This window comes from Pavona decussata, unplaced genomic scaffold, assembly GCF_977016875.1.
Source record: "Pavona decussata unplaced genomic scaffold, jaPavDecu1.1 SCAFFOLD_47, whole genome shotgun sequence".
NCBI lineage: Eukaryota > Metazoa > Cnidaria > Anthozoa > Scleractinia > Agariciidae > Pavona > Pavona decussata.
Window position 1 is genome coordinate 1,768,103 of NW_028145469.1, and position 17,988 is coordinate 1,786,090.

The following is a 17,988-nucleotide window of genomic DNA, read 5'->3' on the forward strand; positions in this document are numbered from 1 at the left end:
CTGATATATATATAAACCAAAATTCAAGAACGTACTAAAGAACATTACCCAGGCTGAGAGTCAGTTAAGAAAATGCTTATTTTTACCAAATGTTTTTAAAATGAAAAGTATAAATACGGAAAAAAGTAATACATGTAAAACGTCAGTCTATACAGTCCACATTACGGAACATATTGCTCTTTGATAGGTGTCTTTGGTCACGTCCTCATAGATTTAGTGAAATATTAACCCATGAATTTCAACCACCATTTATTGACAAGCTCAAAAATGGATCTACTCTTTTTGTGGTAACATGCGTATACAACCGCCTCGCACCGCATTGCAAGAAAGCGTTCACCTAAATGGCAACTGGACCTCACTGGTTTGAGATGGCTCATAATATTTAAACACGTTTTTTCTAAATAAATTCTTACAATGTGTTTACAACTTACTTACACAGGATAACTTCTGTGCAAAGGCCCTTTTACTCACAATGACTGAAGCGCTGGTTTTGCCAGTGATGAATTTCGCGCCGGGAATCCACTGCCCCAGTCTGATCTTTCATGCATACCTCTACTCATTTGTGAAATGGACACCCTCGTATTCACGGTCCCTTTTATAATCAACTGTTTAGTTGCTTTCCGGGCCTCTCAATCGTGATTCCCCGGTTATGATTTGCTCGTAATGATTCTTCATAACCACAAGAAATTCACAAATCGTTTTATTTTATAGAGTTATATAAATCAGGCCCCAGTTGGCCAAATAACCACATTCAATGGAAAAGATAAAATGTGCACCAGTTACAAAGCTGCTACCCAACATGATCCCAGTAACCTGGGGCACCCATGAAAATGCTCTGGCCGCCTACTGTAAAATTTTTGAAGCAGTACCTAATACTTCACATGTTGCAATTGGGCTCCTAACTTTTCAGCTTTTCGCCTCGTGGGTTCCTTGAAATCTTTCTTAGGCAACAGCCTTGAGCTAATACATTGTACTTGTTGGGTAATGATCTATTGGCTAAATAAAGTTCTCCGCTCTTTAAACAATAAAGTTAATATTATTTTACTCTGTGAACTCATCTTAAGGGCGATCTTTCCTGACCATTGTCCACTCTTAGGTGAATCGTGACGCGGAAATCATACCCGACCAATTAGGTTTGAAAAACTAGAGTTTGCGAATGTAGTGAAATCGGCTGCAAATTGATTCAGAAAAGCCTGAGGGCCTTAGGGCCACTGACGAGTAAACAAGCAGTAGGCCCATCTGTGTTGTCAGTCAAAACCGAATTTAAACAACTTGTTAAACGCTAAAATTGGGAACGTGGCTTGCTGCTAAAATGTTCGTTTGCTCCACAGTGCCCATTTAAAGATCCAGCAATAACACAACTGGACAGTGGTCACTCCCTTTAACACGCTGACGTATGAGGCTGTCGGCTAGTTTAGGCACCAGTCTCTCGGACACCACAAAGTAATCAAGGCGCCTGTAATGAAACAAAATCATTTCACTTCGAAACACAAGCTGGGTTGAAATTTATTGAAATACAACGGCAATACTAAGGCCCCACCCACAAGTTCTCCTTCACGGAGGCTTTTAAGGACGGTGCCTACTTTTGTTATTGCGCATAAGTTCATGGCATCTCGAGATACTCGGGTTTTCTATAGGTGGTGCCTACAAATACGGGATATTTTTGGGCGGTTTAAAACTACGCGGAGAAAGCAGAACTTAGCAAGTGCTCTTGGTATTTAAAACTGAACAAAACTGGGGCGACTGAAAGCGCCCCGTTGAAAGCCGCTGAAGGCCAAGATTTTTGTCCAAGTCAACAGGGATTTCGCGCAAAATGGAATGTACATGTGTAGACGGGGTCTAGGAAGTGTGCCGTATAAGGTTCCCCAAGTGAAGGGGCTATTTTGCGGGCTTTTAGTTTAGTTTGGGGGAGCACGGATGGCGCAGTGGTGAGAGCACTCGCCACCCACCAATATGGCCCAGGTTCGATGCCCGGACTCGCGCCATACTTGGGTCGAGTTGTCGTTCTTGTTCCGAGAGGTTTTTCTCCGGGAAGTCTGGTTTGCTCTTCTAAAGCAACATTTTCAAATTCTAATTTGATCTGAAGGGTGTACCCAGTAAGTGTTCTGCGCTTAACACATTGACACTTAAAAAAATATTTATTTATTGTTATTTGTTTATATTTTAAGCTCAGTTTTAAAAGTAACCTTGTAGTTTCGCGTCCTTTTATTTCAGGGTGGGGTAGGTGGGGTCTGGTGAGAGGGAACGTCACAACCTTCGGCTAATCACTTCCTTAGGGAGTTGCAGTAAACCACTTACAGCAAAAAGCATGGCAAACACAGTCGAACAATTAGTAATTGCGTAATTTTAACCCAAAGCCTTAATCATTGTTTCGCTTCTTCGCTCTTTTTGTTGATTCAAACCCCACTATAGTGAGAGAGAGACAATCTAGAAGTGGTCCGACGGGGTCACTGACAGTAAAGGAACTTGAACGTTTCGACATTAGGTAAAGAATATGATCGAACACAATGTGTGTATACCACAAGACGATAATGCTGTAGATAATTACAGTAGAAGCAAGGAGTTATGGATTTAACCAAAAGTTAAGTTTAGAACATAATTGTCTTAATAAAAGACCATTAACTTAAAGGAAAAAATACTTGTTTAGTATGCAGAAGTGAACAGAAAAAACGAATATACAAAATATCCATCGGCCAGAGGGGAAAATGTCGCGTTAAAGTTACAATATGTGATTTAGGGCAGGGTCTCTTTTGTTACTGCTCATACGTTCTGTGCATCTCGGGATGATCCGAGGCACTCGGTTTCCTATGAGCGGCGCTTACTAATACGGCGAAATTTTTGCGTGGTTTATAACTATGCGGGAAAAATTGGGAGTAGTCATGAACTTTTCAGACAATTGAGGTTCATAAGCAAGTAAAAATTAACGGTAAAAACGAACGACTTTTCGGTATTACGAAACCTTTAATTATGAGAATTGAGGTTCAATTGGGAAAAAACGCCATACACGTTGCTTTGTATTTTACAGCCTTTTCAAGTTACTGTTGCTTAATTATGTCTGAAAATGAACTGCTACTCCCGATTTTCTTTTTGAATTTCAATAGCTGGTTTTCCCTCAATTAGCCATGAACTGCGCAAAAATACTGCTATATTAGGAGGCACCGTCATTAACAAGTGGGAACTTACCAACCGACGTTTTTACCACGAGCGTTTCCCATGTAAGACCAAAATGAGTACTGCTTCGCTTTGTTGGGATAAAAATGGCGGAACGAATCCACAAAACCTTCTTCTAGCAGCTCTGTGAAGCCTTGTCTCTCTTCTTTTGTGACGCCGGCATTCTTCTTGTTTGTTTTAGGGTTTGCCAGGTCTAGACAAATAACACGAAGCCATCAAGACGTTAAATTTGAGGGGTGGGTTAGTAGCTTTTGATGATCGTTTAAGATGGACGAGTTACAAATCCATGTGTCCAGTTCTCCCAATACGAAATCTAAAAGTCTCGACGCCGTTAACTTTGAAAGGGAGACGTATTTGCATTAGTTAAAACCAAAGGCTTATTTTCCGGTTTTGCTGACCTCCCTTCCCCCAATTCAAACCGTCTTAGTTGCTGCTATTCATAATTACGTGTTTAGTACTCTCAGGTGTTCAGGTCAAACACAAATAAGCATCCTCCCTTGAGTTCCTTACATGAAACTAACGCCCTGGGTACTAAATCGAAACTGTACGGTGAATATTCCTACCTATTTCTTTGTGTGCTACGTTAAGGTCGCCACACAGAATTACAGGTTTCTTCTTATCAAGATTCTTGAGGTAATTCCTGAAGTCCTTGTCCCAGCCCTGCCGATAGCCAAGCCTACAATAAAGTAAAAGCAGACTTAAGACTGAGAAAAATAGACGGTTGTAGAGAAAAGCATTTACAAAACATTTGCATAGGTTCCATTCCAAGGATGCGTTTACAAAGCTTTACATTTCCTTTAAAAACGGAACTTAGTTCTGCCTCCATACGATAGGCGACACAGGTGTTTAACCTTTAACCTTACCGGGGGGAGAGGGAGGGGGAAACCCTTATCTTTTATGAGCCATTTTTTTGACGGAAAAGGTAACCATTTCATACACCTCCCAGAGAAAATGGTAGTACCCTACCCCTTTCACACACCTTCAGGGCAAATTGCATCTCATTTTGGTGTGTCTGCTCAAGTAATATATCAAACACGAGAAGGTGTGTTTCATCAGATATCGAAACACTGAGAAATAGGTTGAAAAAACGAGGCGCAGCCGAGTTTTTCTATACGACTTCGAGGTGTTTGGATATCTGATGAAACACACTTTCGAGCGTTTGATATGGCTTCTCAAATGATCAATAATTCTTGGAGAAATTCAAGGCTAAAGTTGGCAATATCCAAACCACGGTCACGCTAGTGATTTTCTTTGTTTTCTCTTGATGAATTATTAATGAGTTTGAGAAGATATTTTGAAAAGCCCTTAAAACTGCCGCGGCTCCCGTTGTTTAAAGGCCGGATAACTTTATCCTGTGGATAAGTCACTATCCGACAGTTTCAATCTGTGCAAAGATTTCAGTATTTCTTCATGTACAAGCGAAGATGCACACTGTAACCACAGTTTAGTTTGGGAGAGTACGAAAACCTTGGACAACGTTTAACGTGAAGTATGTTTTAGAGACTGAATAGTGCCTTATCCAGCGGATAAAGTTATCCGGCCTTTGAACAACTGGGACCAGGTCGTGAAATCCCTACCCTTTTACATGTATCTCACACCAGCCTGAAAAAGGTTCCCCTTTCGGACGGAGCCTCCCTGTATAGTCCATTATATGGAGTTCATGTACCTCCCTCCCCTCCCCAGGGGTTTTTAACCTCCAAACCAGTAAGAGCACTTGGCCAGTCGTTTTCAAAAGCTCGCGGTTCGCTTTCCATGTATAAACGTTTTAAAACTTTAGCATTCTTTGCTGTGTTCACACTACTTTCCACAAGCTCCCACTCTGGAGACCATTTTTATTTTTTAATTGTAGGGTTCTAGATACGTGTCAGCAGAAAATTGAAACGGAAAAAACCTTCCCTTTGATAAATGCATGTAAGGGTGCATACCTGTGGACAGTGTTTCAAGCTACCAAGTTAGGTAGCATTTGTTTACGGTGCAAGCCCACTCTGAATTTTAAAAAGGTATTATATTTTAAATGCCTCAAACACTGATACTGTCAAGTGTTCCAAGTAAAATGCAGAAATTATTCTGAGCCATCAAAGTCAAATTTGCAAATATTTCTAAAAGTCATAATGGACAGTAATGGTTCAAGTTTGCATATTTTATTTAGCATCCTGTCATGCGATGGATGTTGATGCCAACAGTTACCTGGGAAGTCCACGTCCTGAATTAGGAACATCTAAAAGTGAACGGGTACAAGTTAAGATTACATGGTAAAAAAAAACATTAATATATTTGTGTATATTATAATCTTCAGTTCCTGGTTTCGAAAATGGTGAAAATACATAAATTACAACTTGTTATGCTGTGTGGCAGATTTAGTCAACACTGTGTTTCTGAAATAGGATCTACAACCCCAGACAGAAATATTGGGACACCTAGACACCTTACATCTCCTTTTCCCTACAGTAACTTAGTTGACAGTGCAAAACTTTGGGAGCTCTAAGTGAAGACGCGTTTTTGGTTATTTCAACTTTAATTTTTAATTGAGGCAGTCTTGGAGTGTCTCACAAATTTTTGTCCGCAGTTTTACCATGTACAACCATATTAATTGTTTATTTTTTTTATTTTGTGGTTGACCCACCCTTGATTATTAGCTGGCGGGGTTCAGTAGCTAGATTACCCAAAGTTGGAAATCAGGTCTCTGAATGCTTCTGGGTTTCCTGTGTCTCTCATGAAGTTGTTTTCTGGAATTCTGTTCAAATCATCACCTCCAACATTTTTCAAAGGAAAGTTAATGAGGCTATATTTGAATTTCTAGACAGGTGGGAGGGTTCAAATCATAAAACCGTCTAGGAGGAAGTGGGGATATTTTATGGAATTTCAATTCAGTATTTCTAGTCAAGTGGATTATACAAAAGAAACACAGATGCTCGTTTCTGCTTAAAAAAAAAAAACAAACTTCATTTACATAATCCCAAAATTGGCAGCGCTGAAAGTAACTATAATACGCTTGCATTAAACAAAGGCAAATGCATGTAGAGTATCACAGAAACTCACATGATGTTACCAAATAGAAGTCTTTAAATTCAGCTGTTATAACCCTTCCTTCATTGTCATGCTCTGCAATGCCTGGGAAGTCAAATGTGATATTAAACCATTAATGAAATGTTTGAATAATTATCTTGTTGGATTGGGTATCATCGTTTTAAGAATTTAGCTCATACGAAGAGCACCGTTTAATTTTGTATCCATTTCATGAGGCCTTAGATAAACATGGGCCATGATATACTACTAAATTTTTTGTAGGCTTACTCTTATGAAGGAAACCAAGAAAGCAAAGTGTCTGTGTTTAAATAACCTCAAACAAAAAATCAAGGAAGTTTGGGAGAATCTAAAAATAGTGGCAGGGGTTTAAAAAAGTTTAGTTGTAACTGGCCCCCAATGATACTGTAGGCAGCCACGGCTATTTTAAAAAGGGGATGTTAGGCCCCTGCCACCTAGTAGGGGGTTCTGGGGGTATGCCCCTTATCTACCTAGTAACTGGCAGTGAGAGGCATTGTAGGTGGCAGTTGACTGCCAGTAGCTGGCTTCTAATGAAACCCTGGGTGATATAACCCACACCAAAGGGATTTATTCAATAGCTGACCAGGGTCCATTTCCCTGGCTTATGCTGTACGCATGTATCCATATTTGCGCATGTAAGCTCTATTATTTTTTTTGTCAGTTTTGAGAAACATGTTGCCATACACCCTTAGAGACTTGAGCCTTCCACTCACACAAATTAAAGGAAAGGGTGAGCTGTGGACCAGATTCCCAGAGTCCCAAGGCTCTTTGGCCAGCAGTTTTTTCGACTAGGTTCCCGGAATGGCTTCCATTGTTTTACCACAGAAATCATGTGATGAAAAAATTCCAGCACCCCAGAGTTTCTCCTGGCATCCAACTGCTGGCCAAAGAGCCTGAGGATTCTGGGTGAGTGATCACATCCCAGCTTGACTGCAGCTTATGGTTACAGCTGTACATAACTTTGGATTCAAAATATAATTATTCCCAAGCTCCTCTCTTGTTTACATAAACGTACATGTATTGTAAGGAGGCATCCCAACTGATGCTATTGTGTTTTTCTTTCAAACTTACTACAACCACTACAGGAGTTCATTTTGTTCGGTCTTTGAACTACATTTTACACAGTACTTAGACACTTCTTTACATTACAGTGTATGCTCACCTATGCCATAAGATACATTCAGTGGCTTGGTCTTGCTGCAAAGTCTAGGAAATATAAAATGCAAACACTGACAAATTACAAGTAGCCACTTGAAATACAATATTGCAGTGCCATTACCACTCATTACAACAGGTTACAGCCAGAATGAGAATGATGTATTAATCAGTAAATAACACAGGCAAACTTTGAATTCAAACCAGGTTGCAACCAGTTATTAAAAGTACAAAAACAAAGAACTTGCCTTTAGCAATCATGTTAATTCAATGAGCAGAGTTTGTGAAAGGAAAACAAGGAATGCGACTATTTCATAGTCAAACAAGATGCCCTTAATCGGCATTACAAGGAATGCTTAATGTAGCCCCATTTATTCCCCATGATATGTTTCGCAGATATTTAAAAACTATCCTCCCTTCTAATAAGATTAAATTTAGAGATTCGCTTATTTTTATAGTCAACTGTATCCTCCCTTCGCAATTGAAATAATTGAAGGGTTTTATTCAGAGAGACTGCGTTATATTTTATCGTTGTGTTACTGGGAGTCATACCGGGCATAACTCTGCAATAGCGTCATGACCTTGCTGAACTAGTCTGGCTTCTTTCGCTTTGAATTATTCGATCTGTTTATGAAAACGTAGTTTCTTTGCTGTGAACTCTCCCAATTTCCACCGTTTCAACTGTCAAGTACTACCTACATGTAGAAGTTATTACAGTCGACTACCGATAACTCAAACCTCCCTCTAACTCAAACCAATTTTCCTTTCCTTTCACGTCATTTTCTATATAATTTTACCCTCGATAACTCAAACCTTTTTCAATTTGCCTTGAGGGTTCGAGTTATCGGGAGTCGACTGTATTTCAATTTACCGCTTGAAAAAGGTTTGTTTTCTTTCTGAAAACGGCAGATCAGGGTCTTAAATTCAGACATGTGGCCGCCATTGAATGAAAACAACTTTTCCAAATGATAATTTGCTTTGACGTCACACAGGTAGAGATAAGTGGGTCCCCTCCCTCGTGATATACGCGCCGATAATGGATTTTGATTGGGCCATTTTTGTTCAAGACAATCAGAACAATAATTCACTACTAGGGGAGGACATATTTTAATGCGTAAATAATGTGTCGATTTGTGACTACTACGAAGAAAAAAAATATATACCCGACCCAAACCTAGATACGGCCTGCCCTGTGGGCATTCCGTGTAAAAATTAAACAAGTTGTACAATCGTACCCAACACCACTGTAGCCTTTAGTCTCTGCTTGTGCCCAGTAAGTGTGATAACCGGCAAATTTTGCTTCCTGAAACACAGAAAAATTAATAAGTTTACTACAGTACTTTAAAGAGTGAACCTTGAGCTCACATTCATGACACCTGCAAACTTTCAGTTACATCTACATGTACAGCTGTATATGCAAATTTTGTACTTGTAGGCTGCCGCCGCTTTTTTTTCTCTTGTTGTGCAACACAATGCCACATAAAGCAAAAGGTATAGCAATGAATAACAAAGGCACATACTGTATGGGGAGGACATACAGTACACATATTTGCATATACAGCTGTATGAAAATAAGTGCATGTGCAAACTATGTGCTTGAGTTAGTTTCTAATAAAAGAAACTAAGGTGCTGCACTGGTGGGGAGTGGAAAATTATACAATGTTTTGTTTTATCAACAAAATTGATAAGATAATTTCACCTCCATAAAGAGATTCAGGGCATGTTTCAAGCCTTTGTGAGACCAAATCCAAATCTCTTACGAAGGGTTAACGTTTGAAACATCAGCTCTTGAACCTCTTTAAGGTGACCAAATTTATTTACCTTTTAGTTATCAACTCTGGTGATAAAACCAAACATTAGATTCTGATTGCAGTCACTGTTGTCACTACTTAAGTTCCCTGATATATGAATCAGGTGGAGTTAAGTGCATATGTGTAACTGTTGTGACAAAAACTAGAGTAGAATTTTAAAGGTTACGAAGAATAAATGGGTTTGCACCATCAAAATGATTTTACAGCTGTATACGGACATGTATTTACACACATTTATAGATCTATTTCAATACAGTTTTTAACTGAACCCTTGCCATGTTCTTGTTGTTAAAGGAAAAGAAAAGGAAGTGGAAGAAGTGCAATAATTTCTACCTTGGGAACATCATCCTCTTGGCATTTAGTCTCTTGTATGCAAAAGACATCAGGAGCTTCTCTTTTCACATATGATGCAGAACCACTTTTCTGAATGAGAAAAATACATGTATGTGACAATTAGTCCATATCCATAGACACCACAAGATCAATCAATCAATCAATCAATCAATCAATCAATCAATCAATCAATCAATCAATCAATCGATCAATCAACCAATTAATATTAATCAATATCAATCAATCTTTGTTATTTATACACGAAATTGTATCATGTTAGATGGTCTTCCTACATGTAGAAGTCGTGTGAGATCAGTACCTAATCCCCCAGGTTTATTTTCAGGTGTCAAGAAGGAGGTGGGTGGTACAATCATTGGTACATGGTTCGTACAACTTCAGACAAACAAAATTCAAGCACTTTTCAAGGACTTTTCAAGGAGAAAAACCACTTTTCAAGGACCAATGTTTATTCAGTATATCAAAATTTTCGTCCCCTTTTTTACACCTAAAACACTCAATTCAGTCATAACTTATATCCGGTTTTCAAATAGTTCAGCCTTGGTTGATGAAGTTAGTCTCTGTAATGAAATTCTCACGGTAAAATGAACGACCACTGGCTATTTTACTTGCACTTACGTCTGAGGTACAGAAATAAATTTTAACCTTTTCCAAACTTTTACCCCCAAACCAGTTGAAACATAGCATTAAAATGAACATGTGTTACACACAATGTGTGTTTTGAAGACTAGGGATCTCGGAAACCCCAGTGATCAAGCTGTGTGTGTACAGTAAGTGTACACTGTACTGTGAAAGAGTTTTAGAATAAAACATGTGTGACAGTTGTTTGAGGAATCAAAGCTACATAAAAAAAACTGTACATGTATACATGAAAACCTATGTAACATGACTGTAGGAAGAAAGGTGCAGGATAAAGTTGACTGATAAAAATGTGCTTAGAAAAGTCATCAACAGTACAAGACAGTGTGGATTGATTTTTTGTACAATCTTATCCCTGCTCACTTACCAGCCAAGCTCGGATGCCATTTACATTCCAGCTGGAAATTTTGAGATTCCACTTCCTGTAAGAAAGGTGTAGGACACAGATTCAAGTGTCAGTAAAAAAGGGTTTGACTGTACACAGCACATTACTTGTTTTAGATTTTGTTCTGGCTTTTAAAAGCTAAACTTGATATAGAAGAATTGTATATAGGGAAGAATATAAAATTGTAAGGGTGGGAAGAGAAAGCATTTTTTACAATGTAAGTACAACTGTATGGTGAAAGACATCGGCCAGTTAGTGCAAAAAAGACAACCTTGTAGCTTGATAATAGGCTGTTTTCATACTCACTTATCTGTAGCTTCACAAGAGAAGTCAGTTTCTACTTCACCCTCATTGCCTTCATCTGAGTCTTCTTCTTCCTCACTGCTTTCTTTCTTAGCTTTCTTAGACTTAGGTTCGTCATCACCAGCTTTGCTTCTCTTGGCAGGGCGCTTCCCTTTTCCCTTTGTTTCCTACAAGAACAGCATTATTAGTGAATTATAAAAAAAATACTCAATTATAGCTGTACCAGCTTGTGGACACCGACATGTATAGTTTGTTACTGGTGAGTAATATGATTGGAGTAGTTAGGAATGCCTAGTTTCATCACAACTCAGTGACTCTTCATCATTTTATCCTGACATGGGTTCAATTAAATTAATAATTATTTAACTATTATATTTCCGGCTCCCTACTATTGTAACTATCACAATGAGCGGCAATGTTCTCTATCTATAACATTTAGGTTGCACAGCAGTAGCATTTTTGTTTTAGAACCATCCTTCCAAAACTTTCCTCTTTTCTAGTAAGTGCACCCATTTGAATGTGAATGTGAGAAGAAGCTTAGCCCTCCAGTGCTTTTCCATTCAAATACTTGCAAATTTTCAGGTGTTGAAGCTGCAATGAATCTCTCCTTTGTGGTTTCATGACTTGTAATTTACTCGTATGGTTAATTTATCATGCTCTTTTTATTTCATACACTCAGTAACATTGCACCCCTTTCTTTACGAAAAAATGAATTTGGATGGCATGGCCTTTTCGCCTCCGCACAAAACATTTTAATTTTGTGAGTGTTCAAACTGTCATAAAATCTCACCTTTATAAGGCAATGCTCTGAAAATGTGCAGTTTTGCTAATATTTGAAACATACTCTAAATCTAATTTGATTTCTGTTTTACCGTTATCCCATTATGATTTACGGCGAAATAACAAGGGGATTGTTTGAAGCACCCCAAAGCGTCTCACAAAAGTTACCTTGGGGGATCGATCCTTCATGGTGGCAGTGCCACGGCTTTGGAACAGTCTTCCCGTAAGCATTAGATCTGCTTGCACCACAAGTGATTTTAAACAGAACTTAAGACATTTTTATTCAGTAAGGCATTTTCTTAGTTCAATTAGTTTATAATTAGCCTTTTAGCCTTTATATAGTTTTCTGTACATTACTTTTCTTACAGCCATTGTAAATATTTCCATCTACATGTAGCTTATAGCAAATTGTTAATTTAATTTGAAGTTTTTTGTCTTTTTTATTCCATAGTAATTGTAATGTAAACGGGTTCTTATTATTTTTTTTCTTTTGGATTTTATTGTAATGTCTGTTAATGTGCATTTGATAATTTTTATAGAAAATGCGCAATATAAATATTAAATATTATTATTATTATTATTAATCCATTTCTGGAAATCACACACACATGCACACTCAAGCAGGAATCCCACCCTTCAAAGTTTTGTCCACGCACTTTGAAGAATAGAATCTGAGTACTCAAGTTTCTGGTCTGCCTTTGAAAATTTAACCTGAAGCTTCCAAATTTTAGTGGTTCCTCTTACAAAAAAAATCCTTTACCCCATCCCCAGCAAAAATAAAATAAAAAAAAAAAAAATTGCCATCCTTAGCTGGGTGTGGATAAAAATGGATTGTACCCCAAGACTCACCCTCAGTCAATAAATTAAGAATATTAAATAGTGATAATTAGGTTATGCAGTATAATTTAATTATGCCATATAACATAACTAACACTGAGTTTTAATTCTTTCAAGGGAACTCACATTTTAGCTTATCTTATGTAGACAGGTTAGAAGCAGTAAGCTGTCCACTAAAAATATGGAAGATTTGCTATTTCAAATGAGTGGTTCCCAAGCAAACTTAATGGACATTTCAAGTTAAAAAGAAAGCAGTTGTTCGAGAGCCATATTAACGTTAATCCACGATTAAAAGTCAACAGAGGTTTTCAGCTTGCTCGTTAAGATTGTTTTTAAACTCTGATGTTAAGCTAGTGGTTGTGTAATGAAACTAGAACCAAAGTTCTTGTTAATCCAGGATTAGCTTAATCGGGCTTTGAACAACTGCTTTTCTGGATTAACGTGAACTTTGATTCAAGTTTAATTATTACTAATCAATAAAAATCCTTCCAAAAGATTTTTGGCTCTCAGTTTTGACTTAGACTTTTCTTTACATTCAGCTTGCAATTAGCTCTTAAAAAGATTTTCAACGAGTGAGATGAAAAGCTTGCTTAACTTTTAATTGTAGATAAGCGTTAATCGGCTTTCAAACATTACCCAGCCCTGATGTATAACTGTTGTTTACAATGGTAAATGCAATTTACAATAAACTGTTCAATTGTTTGATGAGGATCAACGGAAAGCAGTCAATGTACATAACAAGCGAGTGTAAAGGTCGGCACACACGAAGGGACTAGTCCCTGCGATGAGTCCCCGCGACTAGTCCTGGGGACCATTAGTCCCTTTGCGTGAAGCACTAAAATTTTAGTCGCAAGGACCAAAATTTGGTTTGAATTTGTGGGATAAGTCCCCAGGACTTGTCCCCTCAAATTATGCTGGTCCCTGCATGTGAACTGTTCGCGGGGCGAGTCCCTGCGACCAAATGAAAATAAACCAATCGCGGATCAGTATTTTCGCTCCCATAACCCCTTACGAACTCCATTTCAAGATGGGGGCCGACGGTGAGGTTGAACAAGTATTTTAATTTTGTTTGTATTTAAGGCCTTGTTTGAACAGCTGCTGTTTTTCTGTTCTGAATCAGTAGTATACCGAACTCTTAAAAAGAAAAAAAAAACCTTTTGGAAATTGTAAAGGACTGACTAATGCACTTGTCATCGGCTTCCCCGAGGGGGGGGGACCCCGGGCTGATGTGGGGACTTTGCTAATTGTGTATTTCAAAGTTCTTGTATTTCCCCACCCGTGCGGGATTTGTTTCTTGCAAAGTCCCCAGTATTTGGCGAACCCAACTGGATTTGAAGATGCACTTCAGAACTTTATTTGGGTTCTTTAAACAGTCGGCAAACACTCGGACTTTGCATTCTGATGAAAACTGAACTTTAATTATTATTTCTCGAATACTCCATAAGTTGCTATAAATCACTCCTCTTACTGTACATGCGCAGTATGGTGAAAATTTCAACTTTTCATTCAGTCCTGAATTCCCCAGAATCTGCTTTCAATCTATCCGGACTGATGAAGAACAAGGGAAAACACACTATCATGATGGTTCATTGCTGCTTCTAAACACAACGTCCTTAAGTTTCCTGAGTACTCTGAACAATTGCTGTGATGCTTCAGAAATTAACATTCTTGTGAATATTTAAAAAAATCAACTTTTTCTATCCTTAACAATTTAACAGACCGCTTCTATTATATCACTAACAAAAGACGACCTGTTGACCTTTAACAGTGACCTCTATAAACAATAATATATACACAGAGGAATTTTAAAGTTGCCTATGCCTAAAAATACGTACAAATTTTTGATGGATGGTCTGTTTGATAGACAAAAAACAATGGATTTTAAAACATACCTTCTTGTTCTCCTCTGCCATCTTGCCATCGATCGAGCGAACAAAAATCGTCCCCAATCTCATCTCAGTTGAACATAAGCGAAGTCCCCATATTTTCCCCGAGAGTAGGGCATTCAAAAATCTAAGTCCCCACATTTCCCCCACCACAAGGGAAGAAATTTGTTGCAAAGTCCCCATAAAGTCCCCGTATTTCCCCACATCAGCCCGGGGTCCCCCCCCTCGGGGAAGCCGATGACAAGTGCATAATTTTATAGATCGACAATGTGCTGTTTTATTGACGTGTGCAGGTATTTCAATGTTTTGCGGTTTTAAAATTTAGTAACTTCGGTTTCACTGTTTAGGACCGCTCCTTTTTCGTCTCTACGTTTCCCTGAATTTCAGTGAAGCCGCCCTAAATTTTGCTAATATTTCAATGAGTAACAGGTCCCCGCGTGTAAACCCTTCAAGGGACTTCAATGTCCCCGCGACTTGTCCCACCGTGTAAACCCTACAGCGGACTAGTCCCTGAAACAAGTCCCTGCGACTAGTCCCTTCGTGTGTTCACAGTGACAAAATAACCGATCGAGCGAAGATCAAAACGGCAAAGACGTCATCTCCAGTTGAAGTGAACACGAACTACTGTACCTGTGGCGACTAACAGTTAGTCGCCATCGCTGTGCACAATTCACTTTCCGATAATGGATATAAATTAGTTTAAGACAGGAAATGCGAAAGATCAGGGGCACAGTACCTTGGTTTCTTTGGTCTTTTTCGGTGGCATTACGGTGTTTAGGTGTAAATTCTCTCCACACAACAGTACAATCATCCGATCACCTTCGATCGATACACCACTCACTCGCCCCAATTTCCCGCCAAAAACTATCACTTCGTCATGTAAGAGTCACCAATTTTATTAAATCACCAGTTTGTATTGTTTGTCTTTATCTTTATCTTTATTACAATTCAATGGTAACAAAGAAATTCGTACAGTGGATTAAAATAGAGCCATTAGGATAGCCTGCTGATTTATTTGCAAAACCAATAGAATTTGAGTAAAAAAAGTAAGAAAAATGCAGGATTTATCAACAAAACTTGTTTGGGAACAAAGCATTGGTGTACAAAACTTCATGATAAATTGAAAAGCCTGTAAAAGAGAAGTTTCCCGTCGTATAGTAGACAACCTTTTTTGAATCACTTCCTAGCTTAGAGAGCTAGGAGCAGAAAGAGGGGCGACGAAAAAATCAAAACGGGTGGAAAAATTCGGTAAAGAAAAGTTAGTAAGAAAAAAAAGAGCTCCTCTTCTACTATTCTTCCTGACTTTAATAGCTTGCCGTTTTGACATTTTTCTGCCGTCGACTTCTTCCTCCCCTTCGCTACTAGTGGCTCCTGGTTGACCGAGGATGTTTTAACTACAGACTGAATCCAAAGATAAAAAAGCTTCCACACTACCTCGTGATTTTCCTTAGGTTCAACTTCTGCTTCATCATCTCCTTCATTTTCAGAATCTTCATCAAAGCCATGTTCGTCATCTGCAGTATCTGTGTCGACATCTTCATCCATTTCACCTTCGTCTTCGTCATCCTCTTCTTCACTATCAGAATCACTACCTTCCTCTGTGTTTCCATAATAAACATCATTTAAGTAGTGATACAGGAGATCATCGTCTTCTTCAAGGAGCAAAAGAAGCATAAGCATTGCAAAAGAGCGTCGTCTTCTGGCAAATGCAGCCATGTTTACATCTCAAATTTAGCGCCAACTCCCAGGCTCAGTTCCCGGTCAAACACTCGCTCGTCCCCAGGGCTTGGAACAACTAACATTTACCAGGCAAAAACTAAGGCCGGTTCCAGCCGCCGCTCCACTCATGTGCCGAACCTAATTCATTTATAAAGTTCGACTCTGAAGCGACGATTTATTCAGACGGCGTACTTTCTGCCGCACCTAATTCGTTAAACCTTGAAGAAAAGAAGTAAAAAAATTTTTTTCCGCCTCTCCCCAAGCCCCGTTCCGCTCGTTCGGTCCAGGTTTTTTTTCGCACTCGGCTATTTCGCGCGACCTCTCGACTATCCAGAAAGGGACTGCTTGCAGTCTATGAAAATTGGTACAATTATTGCCAGCACCTCAACGTGAACCAGTTTGCTTAGTCCTGGGCTCAACTCGCTGGTAAATCTCCGCCACTTTGTGAGGAGAGCTTTGAAATGTTGCTTTCTTGTGTTTTGCAAATTTTGTCAATGCCAATAGTATGATTTGAACTGGTGTATTACATCTGAACGCGGATGAGCGACAGTCATTGTAGACCGCAAAGCAGTTCTAACTGCAACGGACAACGAGAACGTCACAAAACAAAACGAACAATGGCACTACACATTCATTATAAATTTTGGTACATATTTGCGTCCTCAATAGAACAGCAAGCGAAATGACCAACGTTATGTGGAGAACGTGAGCACATGAGGTTGAATTTTTCATTTTCGTCCTCCACTTGAACGCTGTCACCATCATTCAGTTCTGGGAAAGTTCGAGCCTTTTCACGCGTTGAACGATTTGTAGTTACCGCGAAGTGGCTTAATGAACATATCATCATGACTTTATTTACCCTCGGATTTTAAAGTAGCTTATGCAGCTAATATCTCCGAGCATTTACCCACCCAACCATTAGAATAAACACATAAAGACCAGACCACAACACCGGGAACTACGTTCCCTACTCTTTGCAAACAGTGAGTGGGTTCTTTAACGTCCACTGTTATTTACAAACAAGGGTTGTGAGACGAGGCCTACGGTTTATCGTCCTTATCCGAGAAGACTAGAAAGTCTAACGATTTGCAGATATCAGAGCAGAGTCAGCACTTTCTCCCCAGTTATTTAAAGACCCTGAGTGGTGATCCGGCCGGGCTTTAAACCCACGACTTCCCGCACGGAAGTCCGGTACTCTACCAACTGAGCTAACCGGTCGGCGGTTATGTTTTCAAGTAACGTTGACGTTGTGGCTGCTTGAAGTCCCTGTTTTAAAAGAGGGAGCTTAAACACAGACTTTCGTGAGCCACGAACGGCAACCGGAAGTCTAACGTTTTCTTTTTTGGCCTGGTTTTGCTCCTTACCACGCATAGGAAAAGCTCTTGTTGATGACTGTGGCTTGACGTTGATGGCGTAAAAATGCTCCTAAAAAGGAAAAAATTCAATTTCCAGCTCCCGTCCGACTCACGGTTCAAAAACATCTGTGCTTAAGTTCCCTTTAACCTCCAAACGGAGGGCTTATAAGGCAGGGGGTTAATAGAGACGAGGAGCTTAAAAAAGTTTTCATGGTATTCGATAGTCATGCGGAGTTTGCATAGAGGTACACAGCAAGCAAGAGAGAGACAGAGACAGACAGATGACTGTGAAATCAGCCTTTTCTTACATTTAACTCGCTCGTTTGACGATTTTGTGAGACATGAAAGATCTGTGGACAGGAGACATAGGAAACCCAGGTGCGATCGTTTCAATGCGTGACGAGCCAAAGGAAGGAAAGCAAGATCAGTCAAACGACAAGTGAGCAACAGTGATCCGATCTCTTCTTTCTTCAACAAACTGTTACTGAACCTGATCCCATAGTCTTTGATCCCAAATCACATGGCTGTGATGTCCGATTCCCCTCATCTTC

General features: G+C 39.2%; 1 protein-coding gene across 2 annotated transcripts; it reads right to left on the bottom strand.

The window, feature by feature from the left end:
• Nucleotides 1-232: 232 nt before the first annotated feature.
• On the bottom strand, nucleotides 233-16,109 carry LOC146482220 (uncharacterized). Of its 2 annotated transcripts, none has more exons than XM_085107540.1 (11): nucleotides 15,798-16,109; nucleotides 10,864-11,027; nucleotides 10,540-10,594; nucleotides 9,516-9,605; nucleotides 8,607-8,674; nucleotides 7,379-7,422; nucleotides 6,211-6,282; nucleotides 5,359-5,389; nucleotides 3,735-3,847; nucleotides 3,184-3,364; nucleotides 233-1,456 (listed from the first exon to the last, which is right to left on the bottom strand). In XM_085107540.1, exons 1-11 carry the CDS (start codon nucleotides 16,077-16,079, stop codon nucleotides 1,339-1,341), a joined length of 1,218 nt encoding a protein of 405 aa, XP_084963666.1. In that variant the 5' UTR covers nucleotides 16,080-16,109; the 3' UTR covers nucleotides 233-1,338. The 2 variants fall into 2 exon arrangements, with proteins under 2 accessions (XP_084963666.1, XP_084963667.1); XM_085107541.1 differs by lacking the exon at nucleotides 15,798-16,109 and adding an exon at nucleotides 15,100-15,213.
• Between the last annotated feature and the right edge of the window lie 1,879 nt (nucleotides 16,110-17,988).

Bases quoted from the DNA above. Each gene is read 5' to 3' on its own strand.
- LOC146482220 (XM_085107540.1), bottom strand. From the start codon at position 16,079: ATGGCTGCATTTGCCAGAAGACGACGCTCTTTTGCAATGCTTATGCTT. The intron at 10,595-10,863 runs GTGAGTATGAAA...CCTTTCTTACAG, and splicing joins TCTTGTGAAGCTACAGATAA to GAAGTGGAATCTCAAAATTT. The intron at 6,283-7,378 runs GTGAGCATACAC...TTGACTTCCCAG, and splicing joins GAATGTATCTTATGGCATAG to GCATTGCAGAGCATGACAAT.